Source organism: Haemaphysalis longicornis, unplaced genomic scaffold, assembly GCF_048455015.1.
Source record: "Haemaphysalis longicornis isolate Haplotype H1 unplaced genomic scaffold, Haemaphysalis longicornis Haplotype H1 scaffold_14, whole genome shotgun sequence".
Classification (NCBI taxonomy): Eukaryota; Metazoa; Arthropoda; class Arachnida; order Ixodida; family Ixodidae; genus Haemaphysalis; species Haemaphysalis longicornis.
Genome location: NW_027526245.1, coordinates 32,601,045 through 32,621,288, shown reverse-complemented (window position 1 = coordinate 32,621,288; position 20,244 = coordinate 32,601,045). Strand labels below are relative to the sequence as shown.

General features: G+C 48.2%; 1 protein-coding gene across 1 annotated transcript in view; it reads left to right on the top strand.

The window, feature by feature from the left end:
* The window catches only part of LOC144165237 (PHD finger protein 12), a 55,379-nt gene that overhangs the window by 1,384 nt on the left and 33,751 nt on the right, over positions 1-20,244 (top strand). The window contains exons 3-6 of the mRNA XM_077695367.1: positions 12,775-13,260; positions 15,729-15,861; positions 17,232-17,618; positions 18,471-18,522. Coding sequence (XP_077551493.1) covers positions 12,775-13,260; positions 15,729-15,861; positions 17,232-17,618; positions 18,471-18,522 — 1,058 coding nt within the window. The remainder of the gene's footprint in view (positions 1-12,774; positions 13,261-15,728; positions 15,862-17,231; positions 17,619-18,470; positions 18,523-20,244) is intronic.

Below are 20,244 nucleotides of genomic sequence, written 5' to 3'. Positions count from 1 at the left end.
CTCCGGGCGGGCGCCGCACACCGCCTACTTTTCGTTTGCGTCGGACTGAGAAAGCCGTGCGGGAATTGCATTCCTAAGTAGCAAATCCTGTGAGCTTTTAAAGACTCTGCAGCCAAGCCCGACGGGTTTCGCACCCTTCTTTTTCTTCTTCTTTTTTTTTTTTTGTGACGCGTGTTCGGCTTGGTGTTGCAGGCTATGCTTCGCTCTTGGAACATGTGTCTTACGATTATTTGATTGTAACAAAGACAGAACTGCGAAACATCTGAGCACATACTTGACCCCCTAAAGTGACCTTATAGAACCATACTGATGAACAAGAAGCCATCCTCTTTTTCGAAACGCTATTGTCCGGCCTCCCGGTTGTTTTAAAAACCACGATGAGTTGCGAGATGCTGCTGCAATTTCATTTCGATGCAGTGCCTGTCTGCTGCACACGCTGATCACATTGGCTGGTGCCCCTAGTACAAATAATTGTTTTGTGTCATTCATTCATCATACTTTGCATGCACAAACTATGTTATTACGACGCTCCTTTTTCATTATGCAACTACAGTCAAACCATGTTATAATGAAGTGCTATCGGGACAGTAAATTAGTTCATTATATCCGATATTCGTTGTAACCGTAGAGGTAAAAATTGGCTATAATAAATCGGCAATCTGGCTCACGCAACAATCCTAGATAAAAAACGCATTGTTTAAGGCTCCGAACATACTACAAACAAGGTAATTTTTATCTGTCTCCTTGTGGCATTTCAAACTAAACAGACCGGAACGTGAGATCGTGAAATTACAGCAGGACAAAGTTTGTTCGGCAAAATGGGCCTGCGTTCTTATTTACTTTTATTTATTTATTTTGAATTTTGCTTTTAATATGCTAGCTGTCGAGTTGTGAGCCTCACGGAAACCAAATACTTCTTTGTTATAGCCAATATCGCGCAGATTTCGAGGTTTGCGGTTTCGTTATAAAAAGAATAGGTGTCATTGAAATGAAGCGGGACCAAACAAACTTCGTATTTAGTTTGCTATATCAGTGTTGGTTCGACTGTATTTGAATACGTAAAAAAATGTATATATATGCCACGGTATCACCTTAAAACAGCACTACTGCAGAGCTAATCTATGCATTTCTGACGTTGCGATTGTTTTAGCTGGTAACTTGGTGGAACATGTCACTGACTGTTCCGAACTTTGTTTTGCACTTGCTTTACGAAGGCATCTGTGGCATCTCAGTCATTGTCCTGCTGAGCCCAAGGACACAGGTTTGAGTGTGGCTGCAATGAAGCTTTTCAGGCGGAGGCAAAAGGTGGAAAGACATGTGCGTGGGAATTTTGGCACGCGTCAAAAGATCCCCAGGTAGTTGGAGTTAATCCGGAGCCCTCCACTACAGCGGGCCTCGTAGGCCAGGTGTAGACGTTAAACCCCATAACTTCATTTTTTAGATTCTCTGGTGTCGAGGGTTTGCAAATACTTAGAGATTGTGATAATTTGTGCATATTTTCCTAAAGTATGTTGCCTATCAAATGCATGTGCGTTTGAAATGCACACTGTGCAATGTTTACCAAGCATAAATATTTTTTTATTGCTTATGGCGGAAGCATTAGGTAAGTAGGTACTTGTCGAGAAATTTGACGTGGGCATGCATGTCTCCATTGCGAATTAATAGCTAAGTTTGGATCCCTTGCCAGAGCAGCATTGTGGGGTACCCAATTGGGGGTGCCATTGCCATCTTTCTGTTAAACAGGGACAGGGTTCATGAATATTTCAAACAGCCCTGGCATCCCAGATATCCTTGCTGTCTGTGGGCATGACTGTGGAAACATTGGCTACTTCAGCAAAGCTAACTACAATGATCTCAGCAATGGTTTGGCGGTGTTTGTTTGGCCAGTACTACTGCCCTCCTTTAAAAGTCTCTAGGCAGAGAATGCAGTAGTACCCCACTGACTGAAACAAGGATCACTTTCAACGTTGTGCTGTAAGCATGAGGTTGCGGGTTCAATTCCTGGTCGCTGCGGCCACTTTTCTGATGGAGGTGAAAACCAAAAACGCTCGGGTGTGCGAGATTTTGGCACATGTTAAAGATCTCAAGGTGATCAAAATTAATCCGCAGCCCTCCATTACGGCGTGCCTCATTGCCTGCGTTGAGTCGGCGTGTTAAACCTTACAATCAATCAATCAGTCGGTTAATTTGTAAGATCCCTATCTCAGCTACATAGTCACCATGTATTCATCCCTGCATACGTTGGAAGGTTGCTGGCCTACTTTTCAGCTAACCTACCTGAAAGCTCGCCACGGGACATTCTGAAACCGAGCCTTTTTGGGACCTGACTGAAAAAAGCTGCAGAATGCTGAAAAAAAGATGACAGCCATCACCTGAAGATGGAAGCTGAACAAAAGGGGTGGTAGGCCCTATCACAGTGGCATATACATAGGGTTGTTCGTTTTTGCGTAAACCCTGATTTTACCCGGTTTTTACACCCCAAACATGCCTCAGGAGAATCGGATTAAACCTCCGTAAATGGCCTTTTCAAAGTAGCGATCTGCGCAATCGTAGGCTGACAGTCCACCTTTCTCAGCCAGTACTTGCTAGAAGCGAGCCCCACAAACCAAGCTTTCGAACTCATTGTGTATTGGCATTACTCTGCCGCTCGCTGCACCAGGCTGGCGAATGCTGACACTGTAGTGCCTCGCTAAAGGGAGCTGCGACGTCGAGAGGACTTTCTCCCAGCTGAGATGCGTTCAACGATCGGACAGGCGTCGAATGAAGACCGACATGCTGCAGATGCAGGTGTATGTAAAGAAGGATGCCTAAAACTTTGATGACCAGCTTTTTGTGAATGAAAAGCTTCAATTCATTGAAGCTATCAATGCTCTTCCCTGTCGGCATTACCAACTCATTTCCAAAGAAACACCAAATTTTCAGGAGTATTTGTGAGGAAACCCTGATGTCACCACGATTACTGGCTTGAAACAAACAATTTTAATGCGTTTGAGTTAAGAAGCTCGTGACACCTTCTGATGAAACAGAGTGTATTACATAGTACATCTGTGGATTTAACCCAAATTTCAGAATGGCATTATAAAAAAAAACGATTTCTCTCCAATTATCAGTTTTGAAAATAGCACCAGATTTTTACCCCCTGATTTAATGAAAAAAAAAAAACCCAAAACAAACAACCAGAGATAATTTTTGGTCCAGGTCCCCAGGCACCAAAAAGAAGGGAGAACATGGAAAGGAGGGGTGCAAGTAAACAGGACACAGTAACAACTTCAGAATGCAAAGAAAACTTTGGAGTGCATTGGCAGTACTGTGCTTCCAATTCAGTTGCACATTTTTGCTTTTCGTCAGGAGCATGGCATAATGGCGGATCGTTGGGTTGAGAGCAGATGCTGAATTTGCACACGGTTAAAGGAGCCATGAAGACAAAATACCAATTGGTTTTATTCGAAAGATTTCGTGTCTTATAGCGTCCCCAGCGCTTGTGCGGCACCAAATGATGCCGTATTCACTGAGAAATTAATCAATTTAGGTTAACATTTTGATTCTCCTGCCAAATAGTGTGTTTTGGTGACGTCTGCAATGAAGTCATAACGGTGCGTATACAAACAAATTTCCAGTGCACCATTTGGCTCTGCAGCCTTGCTTGCCGTCAAACCTCCCAGGTGGCGCTAGCATACTGAGCACTCCGCCGTTGGTTTGTTTTTGACCGTGTTTGCACCTGGCTTGTTTGTTTTTGTTACGGTAGAAAGTAATCGCTTCGTGAAACATGCGGTATGCTTGACAAACAGGTTCACGTAAGGCAACGTCGCTTTTAAGCCAATCGGCCAGCGTCGTATAAGACAACTCCAAAGCGTTGGAGGACTGCTGTGCAGCTAAAACAAGTATAGTACACCCAGTACCAATAGCAGTGCACATTGGTACTTCTATGTTTACGTGTATTTGCATAACTTTTGTTGTTTACCAGACCATTCTTACTGCTGTAAAATGGATATGCATTGCATCTAGGCACAAATAGCTCTTGTATTCTTGTAAGCAAAGCGCGAGGCACAGGATGAGAGAAAAGATGCGACGAGGACGAGCGCTAACTTCCAACAAAGTTTATTTCGAGAAGCAAACGAATATATACCCCGTGCCAAAACAGTGAAAAATTACACAGAATCATCTAGAGATAACACACTTGCCATGCACGAACATTCTATAGCCTCAGGAATTTCAACTCTTTATCACAAAACGCGAGGGAGGGGGTACTTGCTAGACACATTCCGGCCCCACTCTACAAATCTTTTCCACTTATAAGCTCTGCCTAAATGCGTTTGCTTTTGCCAGCTTTAGCCAATCGCACAGCTGGGCTCATATGACATCATAGGTTCTGTTGCGGGAAATGAGCGAGTGGGTTGCATGGCCATTCCCTTTTTTCCTAATTATACAGCTTATTTGAGCGAAGTTTACGTTAAAAGTGGTGTCAGTATGATTCTCATGAGGCAATCTTTTGAATGAACCAAACTTGTGTTTTGTCTTCCTGGCTTCTTTAATCGGTGCATCACTTCTGATAGGGAAATAGTTATCAATGGGTGTTGTCGGATAATGGTGAAAATCGGTGTCTTCGTTTTATCGTTCCTCCTTTCTGGCTGCCGCCACCGCCGTATCTCAGTGGCTCAGGCTTTGTGTTTCTGAGCCCAAGGACATAGGTTCGATTCCGGCCACACTGGCCGCTTCTGAGATGGGGCGAAAAGCGAAAACGCTCGTCTGTTGAGATTTGGGCACGCGTCAAAGACCCCCAGGTGGTCAGAGTTAATCCGGAGCCCTCCACTACGGCGCGCCTCACATGCCAGTGTAGCTTTGGCTCCTTTAAACCCCCAAAATTCAATTCAGTTCAATTCCTTTCCACACACACGGCCTCCCAGAAGAATAGAAGGGAGAGGGGACAATGATGGGGGCATCTGGCACCAGCCAGGCTCTCCGATCAAGTTTTGTCCGTGCCACAGAAAGAAAGTGTATTTGAAAACGAAATGCACTCAAAGCCTAGGGCATGGTCAAATTTGCTGCCGTGAAAGAAACGAAAGGAAAAAAAAAGTAAAAAAAAAACGCACCAAAGCTACACCGAAGTTGTGAGGTGTGCCGTAGTGAAGGGCTCTGGATTAATTTCGACCACCTGGGGATCTTTAACGTCCAGCCGTGGAGGAAGAGTGTCTGACGCTGGTGTTGTGGTAATGTTTTTGGAAAAAGAACACTGGACTGAGAAAGAGGTGAAGGGCGGCCCGTGAGATGTCCCGATGCTAGTTGACACACAAATGCTGCTGTGTTTGCTGCAAAGCAAAGTTGAGGCTCTGGGGATGAGAATCTAATCAAGTGTATGAAGGCACTCGAAGCTGCACACCTGCACCCAAATGTGACCGCCAAGCAAGTGTAAATGGCATACCACTTTAGTGTGATGTAGCCTGATTAAGATAAACCCTTGTGTAATAAAAACAAAGCATGTTCGATTTCTGTCAAGGAAGTTTCTACGGTTTCCTGTAGTTTCTGCAGTTTCCTGTAATGAAGGATGGAGTGGTATAGAAAGTTGTGGAGTTCCATTCAGCTGTTGGTATTCCACCAAGGCTAATGTCCATAGCACACTGCGGGTCAGACACCCAGCATTAGTAGCACTCTTAGGAGTAGTGGTTATCACGCTTCTGCTTGTTGGCTTTATGGTTGCAGGTTTTGCTCTTTTTTTTTTTTTTTTCATTTCTGACGTTTTTAACGCGATAGCCTTATTAGGCTCATATTCTGATTTTTTTCGTGGCTGCCAGCCATCTGCTATCAGCTGTGCTCATCAAGCATATGCGGAAGTACGTCATCGATAACAGGAAGCTGCAACTGAGGCAGCCAGATACATGAGATTGCAGAAGAACGGAAAGTTGGGCTAGTTGGTATGTGTTCATCGTGGTGGAATACAGAAGCGCTCAAAAAAACAAGGACGAAGGAAGAAGTAGACAGCACGGCGCTTACTCGCAACTACTCGTTTATTGAAAAACATACAAATATATACCATCCAGAGTACACGTGGTCGGATTCCCTCCCCCATTATACACACCATTACAAGACCTAACAGCGATCGAGGCACATGCGGCAGAAAAAAAAATATATATATATACATATAAGATACAACACACGCCAAACGTAAAGTACGCAAACCCTGAAAACAGCGCCACAACCTTAGATAGACCAAAGCTTTAGTTCCGCAACGTGTGACACAGATATGAGTATTCCTTGTCGGTCAAATTGAGGGAGGGGGCGCTGACACAGCGTTTCCCACACCTTTTAATGTGGAATGATTCAATAACTTCTCTCGTGGTTTTGTCCCGAAATTTTGATAAAACTGAAGCCTCGCAAAAAATCGGTGTACATCCACACGCAGAAGTAAACGGAGCACGGGAGCGGTGGCCGAACTGCATCGCTGCGCCGCGTCTGGGCGCCGACGGGAACCATGGAGCGCCGGTCAAAGAGTATGTTCGCACTTCCCCCGCCGCCCTATCTGATATGTTTAATCACCGCTCAGCTGTTGTGTAATGCTGGGCGAGACGGTCTTTAAAAGGCAGCGCTGGGCTATGAGAGGGGCGTTGGTTGCATTGTCGCTCGCAGGCATCAGCGGCGACCGAATCCGCTGCTCATGAGCTGGACGAAGCTGCGCGGGCCGGGAAACGTGCCTTTTGCGCGCTGTAAAGAGCGGCATAAAACTGAAGGCCGCTGCGGTTTGGCATAGCATGTCACTGCATGTAATTTATTGTAAGCCGGCAACAAAATTGCCCTGGACAATATAGAAAGCACATTCACAAACATTTTCGTTCTTCGAAAAAAAAAAAAAACTCGCTTCCGACATTTTTTTTTTAAATTTTGCGTTTGTCCAAAGTTATTGCTGCGCTCAGTCCAGAAAGGGGGAAAGGATGTCCATGCCGTAGAAATTCTGTATTATAGAATGCCGTAAAGTATATTATCTGTATTATAGAATGCCGTAGATACAATCGTTTCCTGCTATTACAGCGGTCCTCATAGGGTGCATATTTTGTCGTCACCTTAAAACCGACGTTGTTGTTTTTAACGAGTATCTTATATTAGTTAAGACAGTGTTGCAGATTTAAATTAAACTCCGCATTGAATTGAAAGGTGGCTTCACCGCATGACCTAAATGTCTTGCGAAAAACCGCTGTCAGGGCCCCAAAATGAACGATGATGAGTATAGTCGTCATGACCATCCATACTCGTCATCGGTTAATTTTGTACACAATTTTGTGATGGCTATCATCGTTAACGGGAGCGAAAGGGTTAATGTGCCAACAAAGTATGCTCCCTATGAGGGCCGCTGTAATCGCAGGCAACGTTTGTTCTCTAATACGTAATTTCTACCGCATGGACATCTTTTCCCCCTTTCTACAGAATAGACCTAGACTGAGCGGCAGCAATAACTTGGGACAAACTGAAAATTAAAAAAAAAATGGGGGAAGCGAGATTTTTTTTTTCGAACAACGAAAATGTTTGTGAATGTGCTTTCTATATTGTACACGGCAATTTTGTTGCCGGCTTACAATAAATTGTATCGCAATGACATGCCATGCCAAACCGCACCGGCCTACAATTTTATGCCACCCTTTACAGAGCGCAACAAGGCACGTTAACGAGCGCGCGCAGCTTCGTCCAGCTCATGAGCAGCGGATTCGGTCGCCGCTGATGCCTCCGAGCGGCAATGCAACCAGCGCCCCTCTCATAACCCTGCTCTGCGTTTTGAAGACCGTCTCGCCCAGCATGACACGACAGCTGAGCGGTGATTAAACATATCAGATAGGGTGGCGGGGGCAGTGCGAACACACTCTTTGACCGGCGCTCCATGGTTCCCGTCGGCGCCCATACGCGGCGCAGCGATGCAGTTCGGCCACCGCTCCCGTGCTCCGTTTACTTCTGCGCGGACCTGTACATCCACACGCAGAACAGTGTTTCGCCAAGTTAGAACCATCCTTCGACTTAACAGAACTTCGATGCTCTTGCAGGCGTACATTCAAGCATCGCCCAGTCTGGCCCACGTAGATATGGCCACAATTCAACGGTAGGCAATAAACAACACACGTTGCACAACGAACAAAGGGGGGGTTGTGCTCTACTCCGCAATTTCGTTTTCTTGTGCATTTTTTACTATTTGATAATAACCTATCTACTTTGCTACACACACCGTTCAGTTTATTCGGAGCCGAGAAAACCACTCTAACATCAAACCTATTGGCAACATTCTTTAACCCATGCGCCAACTTATGCACGTAGGGAATGACTGCCTGTTTTGTAGGCTGTTTTTCACTGTCCTTTTCCTTGGCCGCCCAATTAGACTTCACACACTTTATTAACTTCAGAACAACCTTCCGCATGACCGACTCTTGAAAACCAGCCTTGTTTAGTCTATCTAATTGATTATGAAAACTTGTGGACACTCTATCAGAACAAGATTTTGTAATGGCTGAGCGCAGACAAGAAGCAGCAATTCCCATCTTTACTACCTTTGAGTGCCCAGAGTTGAAGTTTAATATGGGCTTTTTTGAGCGCGGGACGTACGCCCAGCAAACGGTTTGATGTTAGAGTGGTTTTCTCGGCTCCGAATAAACTGAACGGTGTGTGTAGCAAAGTAGATAGGTTATTATCAAATAGTAAAAAATGCACAAGAAAACGAAATTGCGGAGTAGAGCACAACCCCCCCTTTGTTCGTTGTGCAACGTGTGTTGTTTATTGCCTACCGTTGAATTGTGGCCATATCTACGTGGGCCAGACTGGGCGATGCTTGAATATACGCCTGCAAGAGCATCGAAGTTCTGTTAAGTCGAAGGATGGTTCTAACTTGGCGAAACACTGTTCTGCGTGTGGATGTACACCGATTTTTTGCGAGGCTTCAGTTTTATCAAAATTTCGGGACAAAACCACGAGAGAAGTTATTGAATCATTCCACATTAAAAGGTGTGGGAAACGCTGTGTCAGCGCCCCCTCCCTCAATTTGACCGACAAGGAATACTCATATCTGTGTCACACGTTGCGGAACTAAAGCTTTGGTCTATCTAAGGTTGTGGCGCTGTTTTCAGGGTTTGCGTACTTTACGTTTGGCGTGTGTTGTATCTTATATGTATATATATATATTTTTTTTTCTGCCGCATGTGCCTCGATCGCTGTTAGGTCTTGTAATGGTGTGTATAATGGGGGAGGGAATCCGACCACGTGTACTCTGGATGGTATATATTTGTATGTTTTTCAATAAACGAGTAGTTGCGAGTAAGCGCCGTGCTGTCTACTTCTTCCTTCGTCCTTGTTTTTTTGAGCGCTTCTGTATTCCACCACGATGAATACATGAGATTGCCAGAATTTGGAAGACAGAGCTGCAGCCGCTGGTGAGTGGAAAGGAGGAAAATGATACTATGGCCGAGACAAAAGAAAAGATACGTGTTTTGCGCAGGCACCACGCTTGCGCAGTGAATTTCGTTTGGCGCACCAGTGGTACCGCACGCTTGGCAGACACGGTCGCCAGCCGTGCCCGCAACTTACGCCACATCCAAGCACCTCTCCCATGACTGAAAACGATGTTGGTGCCAGCGTTGCCACACCTAGCCAAAAAGGAGTCAAAAGGTTGATCTCAGGCTCTCAAAAAATGAAGGAAAGCCAGGGTTATGACCAGAAACGCACGAAAATAGGTCCCGATAAAAAAAAAAATGGCAGCATCTCCACTACGTTGCTGATGGCGAGGGTGTGGAGTATGGGGACTCGAAATGACATCTAAGTTGCGTCCCAAATGACATCCCACTTGTGCCCCAACCGTCATTCGATTTGAGCCGTGAGTTGCACCTTGATTATTCCCTAAATGAAACTGCAACTGGCAGCCAAAATCGAATTTCGTTTGATTTTCGCTTGATGGTGGTGGGCACACGGATGGACGCGGACGGACATTGGGAGGTCCTAAGGTACTCCGCACCGTTACAGGTGAGGGAGTAAGTCGTTTGACTCTCAGTTCCTAACTCATGGTCGTAGCCCAATGGGTAAGACAACTGACAGTAACTCTGTCTGGTCTACCAGACACAGGCTCAAATCCTGCCGGTGCCTGTGTGATTCTTTGCGATTGTAAATGCTATGCGCACGGACGCGGACGGACATTGTGCGGTCCTAAGGTGCTCCGCACTTAAAAATAATCTTTGGCCATCTCCACTAGCGTGAAGCCTGGGGAGGGGGGAAGCATGCAGTGTGTAAGTGTATTCTTGGCGCCTTGGCGTTTTCGCCTACGGAGATGAAACCGGTGGGTGTAAAGGTACACAGTTTTTCTGTAAAAGTCTCGTGTCTTTGAAGCACGAAGCTCTCTACAGAGAGGCGTAAATGAGTGTCCCGGTGTTTTTTTAGTACGCGTTACGTTGTAGCGCCAGGTGTAAACGAGTGTCCCGGTGTTTTAGTCCCCTGACTACAGGAGACGATGGCTACGACGACATGAGATGCCGACCACCCGAGCCCGTGAGGGGCTTCACCCTTAAAAATAAAATTCAAGATATATGGTATCCAATAAGAAATACAACCAGATATATGTGTGGTCTCTGATTATACAGGTTTGATGGTACTTTTATTACGAGTTTTTTGCAGCTTTATCACTGCCGCAAGCTCCGTCTAGCTAACACTGAGTGGCACCACATAGCCGAAAAAAATAATAATAATTCTGGGATCACATGTTGACCGTAATAGTAATGGGTCAACATGTGATCCCAGAAAACAGTCATGAAAAAACTTTCGGCATGTCTTTATGAGAAGCGGCAGAGCTGATCTCGCAATTGCCAAAATACAGAAGATCAACCATTTCCTCCACATTATAAAACGCCTATAAAAGAAAGAGCATGAATTAAAGAAAGGACTACGAAACTAATTCAGGCACTGATAATTAGCTGGAAATCGTACAGCCTGCCGTACCAGCTGTCTACACGCACTGAAAAAAGCCAAGTAAACACCGTCATCAGGACAGCATTTACAGCATCCCTCAACCTCCCAATGTTGATGATCGATGCAACGGTCTTTACATTGTGTCTTATGATGCCTTTGAAGAAGTCAGAGAGGCCACTCTCCTGGCGCAAAAGAAGCACCTGGGAAAAGCAAATTTGGTACTGGTCATCCTAGGGAATATAGGAACACCTCCAAAGAAAAATCGGCTGGATGTCTTGGTGGATATGTCACCAAACCAGTGACTCTCCATGAAAGCCCTTCCCCTACTGAAAAAACAGAGATGCAAGCCTATGCAAGGACAGGCGAGGACAAGCCAGGATCACATTCCTTTGAGGAAAGTTCCAAAACAATGGAAACACATTGTACACCGATGCCGGAATGTTCGAAATTACGAAAGTCGTCAATTGCCATAGCGGACTACCATGGCAATCACTGACTTCTACAGACGGCAATAGATAAAGAGGAAATCGGAGGAGGCCACTCTGATCTGCATAGTCGAACTACCAAATCGATACCCAAACATTATTTACTATGCTAAAAAGTCCATTAGTCTCCTGACTGCAGGCAAAAGTACCTAAACAATTGAGAAAGATTTTTAAATCCACAGTGACAGAAGTTCGTGTTACATTAACACCAGCACAGTCAACCAAGATCCACGCGAGCATAACATATCGTGCTCCCTGTTGGCCACCCCTCCCAGAAACATATGGAGAATGTCTCCTTATGTTATGCCTTGCAAGGCCATTTTTTTCCTCGCCATGCAGGTATCACAGCTCTGAAGGATTTCAAACTCTGTGCAGTATACCAACCAGCACAAAAAATCCACAAGTCTAGATGGGTGAGCATGTTCGGTAGGAAATGTCTGACATTAACCTTCCAAAGTTTAGAATGCCCAAGGCGGTACCTGCTCTCTGCTTCCAAATATTCTGGGCCTTGGCATTACTTCCTTCTCATGTGAGGAGAGAACTTAATTTTTGTTGGTGCCTTGAATGCGATTAACCTGATGCATGACCGTGTAAGCTTGTTCTATTTAAAGGCATTATGGTGAGTTTCAGGTATTTGTGCAGCAAAAACTGTTACAGGAGTTATAGGCAACAACATCCTGTTTGTTTGTCGCTGGATGCTTCAAAGCAATTTCAAATGTCGCATTGTTTGAAGATTTTGGTAGTTTCGTCAGTCGTGATTGAGTAAATTTGATTTGGCTTCAGTTCAACGCTGTGTAGGCCATAATGGCTCGATTTCCAAGTTATCCTGCTCTTTTAACTAGGCTCCCTAGCTTTGTTGCGACTTTCTAAATTTTTCGTGTATTTGCTAGCAGATTGTGGTTCTTGACAAAATTCTTTTGCCTTGCGCACTTTAGGCATTCCACAGGGAAGTGTCCTTGGCCTTTTGCTCTTCAGTCACAAAGCATCTAGCCTGTGACTTGTTGATGATTGCATTATTTATGAGGAAAGAAATACCACTGAAATGCTTCCAGGGCAGCTCGCTGAAATGCATTTCCTAGCCTGCTAGTATTTTTCACTGTTGCCTATTGCTTCTTACGTTCTTGCGCCTGCGTTTGCGAGCCTCCTTCCCTCCTTTTGAGTTACTTGATGTGTTCCTGTAGGGCCTGTGCTCCAGAGCAGCTCCTTATTTGACATGCCGACAGCAGTTCTGCTGGGAGAGCATCTCTGGACTGCCCCTGAACTGCTCTGGACGGGCAGACCATAAGGGCGGTGACCTTTGCAGTGGGCTCCCTGCAAGTGCTTTGACGAGGGTCCCTCTCCCTTCCTCCCCCCGCCCCCCTTTTGTACGCAGTGACCCCCCTCTGGACGAGGAGAGCCTTCCGTCAGGCGAGTGGATCTGCCACCGGTGCAGCTACCTGGCCAATGCCAAGGCCGCCGCAGCCGCCGCCACCGCCAGTGGCAATGCTGGGGATGCCAGCACCAGCCCCTGCCCGACCCCCAACGACACGGGGCCCTCTCCCCCCAGTGGCAGCAGCAGCAGCGTCCACAGCGAGCCCATGCTGTGCGAGGAGGCCAGCAACTGCAGCAGCAGCAGCAGTGGCAGCAGCGGTAGCAGCAGCAGCAGCGGCGGCCCCTCTGGGAGCGGGGGCAATGCCCTGCAGCTGCTGGTGGCAGCCGCAGCGGCCCTGAACGCGCAGCAGTTCGAGCTTCCCCCCGAGCTGGCGTGCCACATAGCGCTGCCGGGCAGCAGCAAGCGGCCGCGCCCCACCCGGGGACGCCGCCACGACCTCGAGCCCCTCGTGCCCCTGCCCCTGCGGGTGTGCTTCACCTGCCGCAGGTCAGTGCAGGGGCAGGGCGGGCCGCCCCTCGTGCTGCACCACCTGTGGCCTCTCTCTGTCCCACGTGTATGCATGTTATAAGCCCCCCATGCCAACAAACAGCCCCCTGCCTCCCACTCCGGAACAGCAAAGCGTTTAAGCCGGGCACACTCCATGCCAAAGACGACTTCGATGCCAAAGACGACGCAGTTGTCTTCAAGGAAAACAAGTTTATTGGAGCGAACTTGTGCTCCCCTAACAACTCAAGGAATACACAGACGGTGAAGCAGCAGTCAGCAGAGTGACGTACGCAAGCGAGCGTCGGCGATCGGAATCCCACGGCGTCTGCTCTACAGGCTTTTATCTTTTGGCGCGAGTGTTTCTCGAACCGTCGATTTACATCTAGATCGTTGAAGATCAAAGAAGATTATTCAAGGCTAGTGACGTTAGGGCGAAACGCTCTCTGTATCAGAATGAGATAACCCGTGCAGCATAAAAATAAAGAATTAAACACGCGCTTCGCTTCGGGCACAGACAACATAGCCGGGCGCTGCCGGGAAGCAAAAACAAAACATAAAAAAACAAACACAATGCCTAGTTCGCGGCAATATGCTCATCCTTCATCACACAGTGCTACTGTTTGTTTTCGACTCTGATGCAGCTCTGAGTCTGTACATTGGGGCAACGGTGAAAAAGTCCCAGAACTGAATCTTGAAAACAAGTTGAGAATGATTCCAGACTCACTGGGCTCTTCAGAGCGGTGCTGTTTTAGCATGCATGCTGAAACAGTTATCGCACCTCATGGGTGCTACAAAACGCAGTGCTTACATGAAATAAGAGGCAGGTAGAGATGCAGGGCAGGCAGTCTCAAAGCTGGGAAAAAATGTTGGGCTGTGGAGACGTGCTGATCATAACAGCAGCGGAAGGTCAACACAAAGGCTTAGAAACAGCAGCACACGGTATCAGCTTAGGCTGTGTCTACAAAGCACTGTCTGTTGAGTCAAGCAGTGATGCAGAACTAGCAACATGGCGGAGCGCATGTCGGTGTGTGCTATTAAGGCGCTGTTCTTGGAGGAAGCTGAGATTTGCAAATCAGGCCTGCCTTGTTGACAATAGGCATCACTAAAGAAGCAGTTGCTGCCACTTCATTAGATGTAAGTTCTCTCCAAGAAGAGGCCACACCCAATGGACTGTAAGACAGCAGCAAATGTGCGGAGATGTTAAAGTGGTTCTGCGCAGGCAGATGAAGGACTGAAGGAGAAAGGAGAGGATGGGCACTCTCCTGAATGAATGAATGAATTTATTGTCACAGTGGAAAGGAAAGACCACTAGCAGCCGCAGTCCGTCTCACCTAAGGGTGGACACTGGAACGCCTGCTGGTGCGGGGTTGTGGGGAATGGGGAACACAGGTGTACAGGAAAGGGAGGAGAGACAAGGGGAGGATACATATATGCATATATACAGTTCTGATAAGGACATGTACAATATATACAAGACTAAATGCTAGGAACACAGAGGGAAAAAAAGAAAAAACCCACACACACGTACACACCAAACAAAACGGCCACAGTTCAGTCGAACTGGGGAGAAAGCGGAGAGCCGGGAGGAGTCCCGGGGCATCCAGGTAAGAACCGAGGGCCTCGTGGACTCCGTCCCACACTCAGGCACCACCCGGCAGCCACAGAAACTCTTGGAGGGGCTGAGCCCTTCCCCTGAAAACGGCCAACAGTTCAGCCTTCCCTGCCGCAAACTGGGGACACTTGAGAACCAGGTGCGGCAGGGTCTAGACAGACCCACACTGGTGGCGCAACAGGTCGTCAACAAGTTCCAAGCGGTATTTTCGCTCGGCCGTCCACATGCACCCTACTCGGAGGCGGAGGACAGCCGAGCGTTGCTGTCGTGGCAGCCGCTGTCCTGTGTCCTGTGTCTGTTTTCGCTGCACCACTTCAGTGTGAACACCCACCCAGTCTCCCGGCTATCCGTTTTGGTAAAATGTGTGGAGCTCCAAGACATGACAGTTGGCCAGTGCACTTTGTTGGAGCCCACCGTTGTTCGTGTTTCCCTTTCTTCTCCGTGTATTCAGTTGCCACATTTGTAATGCCTGTATGCACATGCGTGGTGCCCCTATGTAAAGTCTGGCTCACTGTGGGAACAGACCCAAACTTGGTCTGCTAACCACTGTGGAGGAAATGTTTCACGCTGTTCCTGTGTAAACATAGAGACACGTATGAGAGGTGCAGGTAAAGTTGCCGTACAAGTGCTGTAAACCGCGAACATGCATGCGCAGTAGGCATCAAGAATATGCGCCCCTCTAGTCTTGGCGGAATGTGAGACGTTTGTACAGCTGCAGTACACCCACTTTAAGACACCAAAACGAAGCACGCATGGGCAGAGCTCCGGGGGTGTTGCTGCCTTTGGAGGGACTGGGTGGAGCCCGCAGGGAGGTGACCTGTGGCCTCTGCTGTTTCCCTTTGGGGGCACGATGCAGGAGCTGTCGGTGGGCACCCCTGATCCAGTGCGACTACTGCCCGCTGCTGTTCCACGCCGACTGCCTCGAGTACCCATTGGCCTCCCTGCCCACGGGACGATGGATGTGCCCCAACCATGCAGAGAACTTTCTTGTGCGTGCCTCCTCTTCTTCCGCCTTCACCCTAGCACCTCCTCACCTCTTGATTCCGAGAGGTTCTGGGGGGCATAGTACTGGCCTTAAAGACGCACCCTTTGATTCGCCTTCCTCTTATTATTAGACAAAGCAACCTCTCCGCTTGGCCTGATCAAAAAGCCCTGTGTTCAACTCTTACTTAGATGCTGTAAACACGAACCCAAATGCTTATGCTGGTCCTTGCTGAACAAATAGCTCGTCTCCTGCTCTCGCTTAAATTTTTTAAATGGAATCACGGTGTAAATGGGGCAACAACAGTGCGGCAGTTGTTTGTTATACGGGTAAATGAGAATTGTCACAAGGTAGGGTGTACTGTAGTCTGAACGCTGAATACGTAGTAGCATTTCATGTGGACCACTTCTATTCTACTCGTGACTTTGCTTGAGTGCATCCATGTCTGCGTCACTTTCAAGATCTCCTGCCTCATCTGTGAGCAAACAGTCAGCATGCTTGTGTTTTGTTTACTTGTCCTTGTGTTTGTACAGGCTGCAGTACTTGTGTGTGTAGTTTTGGTGTCTCGTTCTCAGCTGGTTTATGTCCACTCCATGGTAAATAGCTCTCCCACAGAGGCACTGGCACTCACCACAGCGAGAGAAAAAGTGAGGCAACAAATTGATAAACAAGTACTTGTTTCTATAGCTTTGTAATGTCAAAAAATGATAACACAGAAAGCCAGCAGAACCTCATCAGAACAATATCTGGCAGCCCTGGTGTAGTGTTTGGCCATAACAAAGGTGACTAATTACTTCGCTCTGACATTTGTTACAGATGTTGGAGTGAAAGCATGTATGGTAGCTTTACTCACCATATACGAATTACACTCGGTTAGGTTAGTCTGTGTTCGAATGCCTGCTCCTGAGTTTCTTGTTGACCTGTGTGTTAATGTCAGGCATGTGCTAGTGGCATGCGTGTATGCTGGCTGCCTTCAGTAAGGCGTGTTGCCACTGTCTGGTTCTTGCTTTCCTGAGGAGGAAAAGTTGGGAGTGGCTGACTAAGCTTTGATGACTCAGTGAGAGTAGTTGACCTCTCGGGGCATCAACTTTACCATAATATAAGAAAGTAGGATAGCAAAGAATGGGCTCGGGCAGTGCAGGACAGGAGAGGTGAATGGGAGAGGCCCCTGTCCCGCAGTGAACCTAATTAGGCTGCTGTTGATGACGATGAAGAGGATTGCATTGTAGTGTGCGAGTCCCGGTAGTGGACAAGCACAGCTGTGTGACTGATGACGACGACCAGGCCCCCCCGCTTGCATACATCGGCAAGTGGGTAGTGGGAAATGTCAAGCCCGTTGTGACTTGTGACGTGTTGCGTGCCCCTCCCCTCGGGCAGGAGGAGAAGCTGCTGAGCTCGGTGAGCCTGACGGAGCGCGTGCGGCTGTGGGACCGGTTCGGGGCCAGCAGCGGCCGCAGCCCCGACCAGGAGGCGGTCAAGGTGGCCTTCCTGGCGCGCGCCCACCGGCTGCGGCCCCCCTTCCGGTGTCAGCGGCAGCGGCCACGCCTCCACCGCGCCCACATCCCCCGGGCCGTGCGCGACCACTACCGCATTCGGCCCCCGCCCCTCTCCCCCTCCCTCTCCTCCCCCTCTTGGGTCAGTCGAGGGAAGAAGCGGGAGGAGGAGGAGGAGGGGGAGCAGGGGGAAGAAGACGAGGAGGAGCTCTGGCTGGCCTCCCTGGTGGCCCTGCAGCTGGCCCTGGCCGCACGCACTGCCGCCAAGTGGGTGAGTGGCACCACGGGGGGAGGGGGGAGAGAGACGCGGGCAGCGAGGGGACGTTGCCTGACTGTTTTTTATGGCACAGAGGCAGCTCTCGAAACCAAACCCCTCAGCTTCCCACAGCTCTCACAGAGCTGGCTCATTGGGTACTGGAAGAGGGTCCCACGAGCAGGTGCAAAGCAGGGATTGCTGACAGGGAATTTGAGGGGCAAGGCACCTTACGGGCTTAGGCTGTCAGCATCTCCTGTCGGTGTCTCATGTTGTCACAGTAAATCAAGTTGTGAGACAATGGTCACAAACCAAGTGTATAATGGGTAAAACTGGTTCAAAATGAACTATCAGTGTTTAGTTGCATTTATAACAGAAGTTTGTTAAATTCTGCATCGAAATTGGTTTCATACGCCAGGGTTTCTCCTGTAAAGCATGCTTCTTAGCATGCTGCGGCGTGTGAAGAGAAAACAACTTGCGGCCAGTCTGTCTGTCGTTTAATTGCTTAGATCCGGTTCAACGCAAGAGAGGGCGCCACCGCCTCAGCAGGCGCGTGATTGTTCCTCCCGCTGTCGCTTCTCTGGCACCCAATCAGCGCGTGCCTTGTGGTAAGAGAGGGACTTACACAACACTTACACACTGCATGCTTTGCCCCTTTCCCGGTTTCATGTAGAGGAAATGGCCCGGGATTCTATTAAAAAAAGCAGGGTAATTTTTCACATCTTGGATTTTGCGAACCCTAATTCAGGCATATCTGTATTACAGCTCATTGAACTTTGGTGGCACCGGTGGCAAGGAGCCATTTCGAATGCCCATTTCAAGCGCCAAAGTTCTGTGGTCGCCTGACTGTTCCCTCTCTCCCCGATGCAGAAGAGCCCGGTCAAGGAAGAGGGGGAGCAGCCCTGCAGGGAGGCCGGCTTCGGTGAGTGCCCTCTGCCCCACCCACCCCCACAAACCCGTGGGGCTCAAGAGCGTAACTCACTGGCCCCCAGCTGGCCTGTTCAGTGGGCAGGAATGCGAGTGAAAAGGGGGAGTATGGGGGGAGCACAAACTGGGGATCGTTCAGTGCTTCCCCCCTCAGCTACTGTGTAAGGTAGGAAGACAAACAAAGCAGCCAAGTTCTGGGTTCTACCAACACGATGCCCACGTGTGCACTCAGTTTTCCCTCTGCTTCATGGTGACCCTTTGGCTCCTTGTCCTGTGCTCATCATGCTAGATGCTCTGTTGGGGGCTGAGTCTTCAGCTTACCAGGTCTTATACACAGTGTTTTTTGCAAATGCAGTTAGTACAGCTCAGTTTGACTCAAATCTAGCAGATCGTGCTCACCAGCCTGTTTAGAGTGGTACCAAACTGCTACCTTTAATACACAAGGAAAACTGAATATTCAGTGTTTTGAAAGAAGTCTTGAGTATAAATGCTGTACTTTCTTTGGCCTAAATCGTGCCCCACTAATTCGATTCAAACCCACAGTTTTTCTTTTTTCAAGGATACCGTATAGTCCACTTAAAGCAATTTCCAAGTACCATGGAAATTCTATCGTCATAACCGATAATTGTTATAAATGGGTTCCAAAAAAATAAGAGAAGACAGCACAAAACATTTTATTTGCATGCAAGCGACGTCATACTATGTACAGTTAAACCTCGATGTAATGAAGGCGGTAAAATTCGTAATTTACTTCGTTACATTGAAATTTTGCTACATTGAAATTCACGGTTAAAACGAAGTGTTACGCACGTACATGGCTGGCACACTGACATCGCCGCGAGTACCACCTGCACGATGCAGCACCCATGAAGCGAAGCAGGTAGCTCAAGCTACTTATGATTGCCAGAATAGAACTCCGCACTTGAAAAAAAAAAAAGGGCAACACACCATTGTAGCTGTTACAATGTTAGCTCATGTGCAGCGCCCCCACGCGGCGCTGATAGTTTTGTGTTCAGCCGTGCATGCCTGGCACAGCAGCGAGTGGCCGGTTTGTGAAAGTAAACACGGTTCATTCTGGGCAAATGGCTCGGCATGTTCACATGTCTTTCGCGGGCCTGATGGCCTACTCCCGATCGCAGTAGTCACTTTCTGCCGCTTGGCCATCCGTACTTCTACACATCTAAGAATAGCTTAATCGTCTACGCAGTCATCGGCATGAACCACATGGAGCGTTTTTTGCATGCAAAAATGCACCGCGCAAGCCACAGGTGCACCGTAGCAGCCGCGGAAACTACCTGTGCAATGTGGGTAGCTCTGGCGACCACTTCTAATCTCTCGCTAAAACGCAATAAGAGGGGTGAACGAAGCTGTTCATGCAGGAAAGAAGCTGATAATTTGGATGAAAACTGCACTGTAGAGCATCATACGCACCGCTTGGGAAAGCAGCCGTCAAATATCCTTGACGGTGCTAAGCCTAATCATCTCTGGCAGGGCCTGTTGGCACCCCGAGCTGGCCAGGCCCAAGCACTTCGAATCTCCCGCCATGCGGTGCGTGCCTCCCCATTGGCGCAAGTCACCAGGCTCCTCCCACTGCCACAGGCGGCGCAAGTCGTTTTTTCGGCCAAGGCAGAAGTTGTCAGCGATGCACAAGCGCAGATGCGGGCGTGAAAAAAACGCATGCACAAGGCTCGTAGCGACCCACAAATTCTTCGCCGTG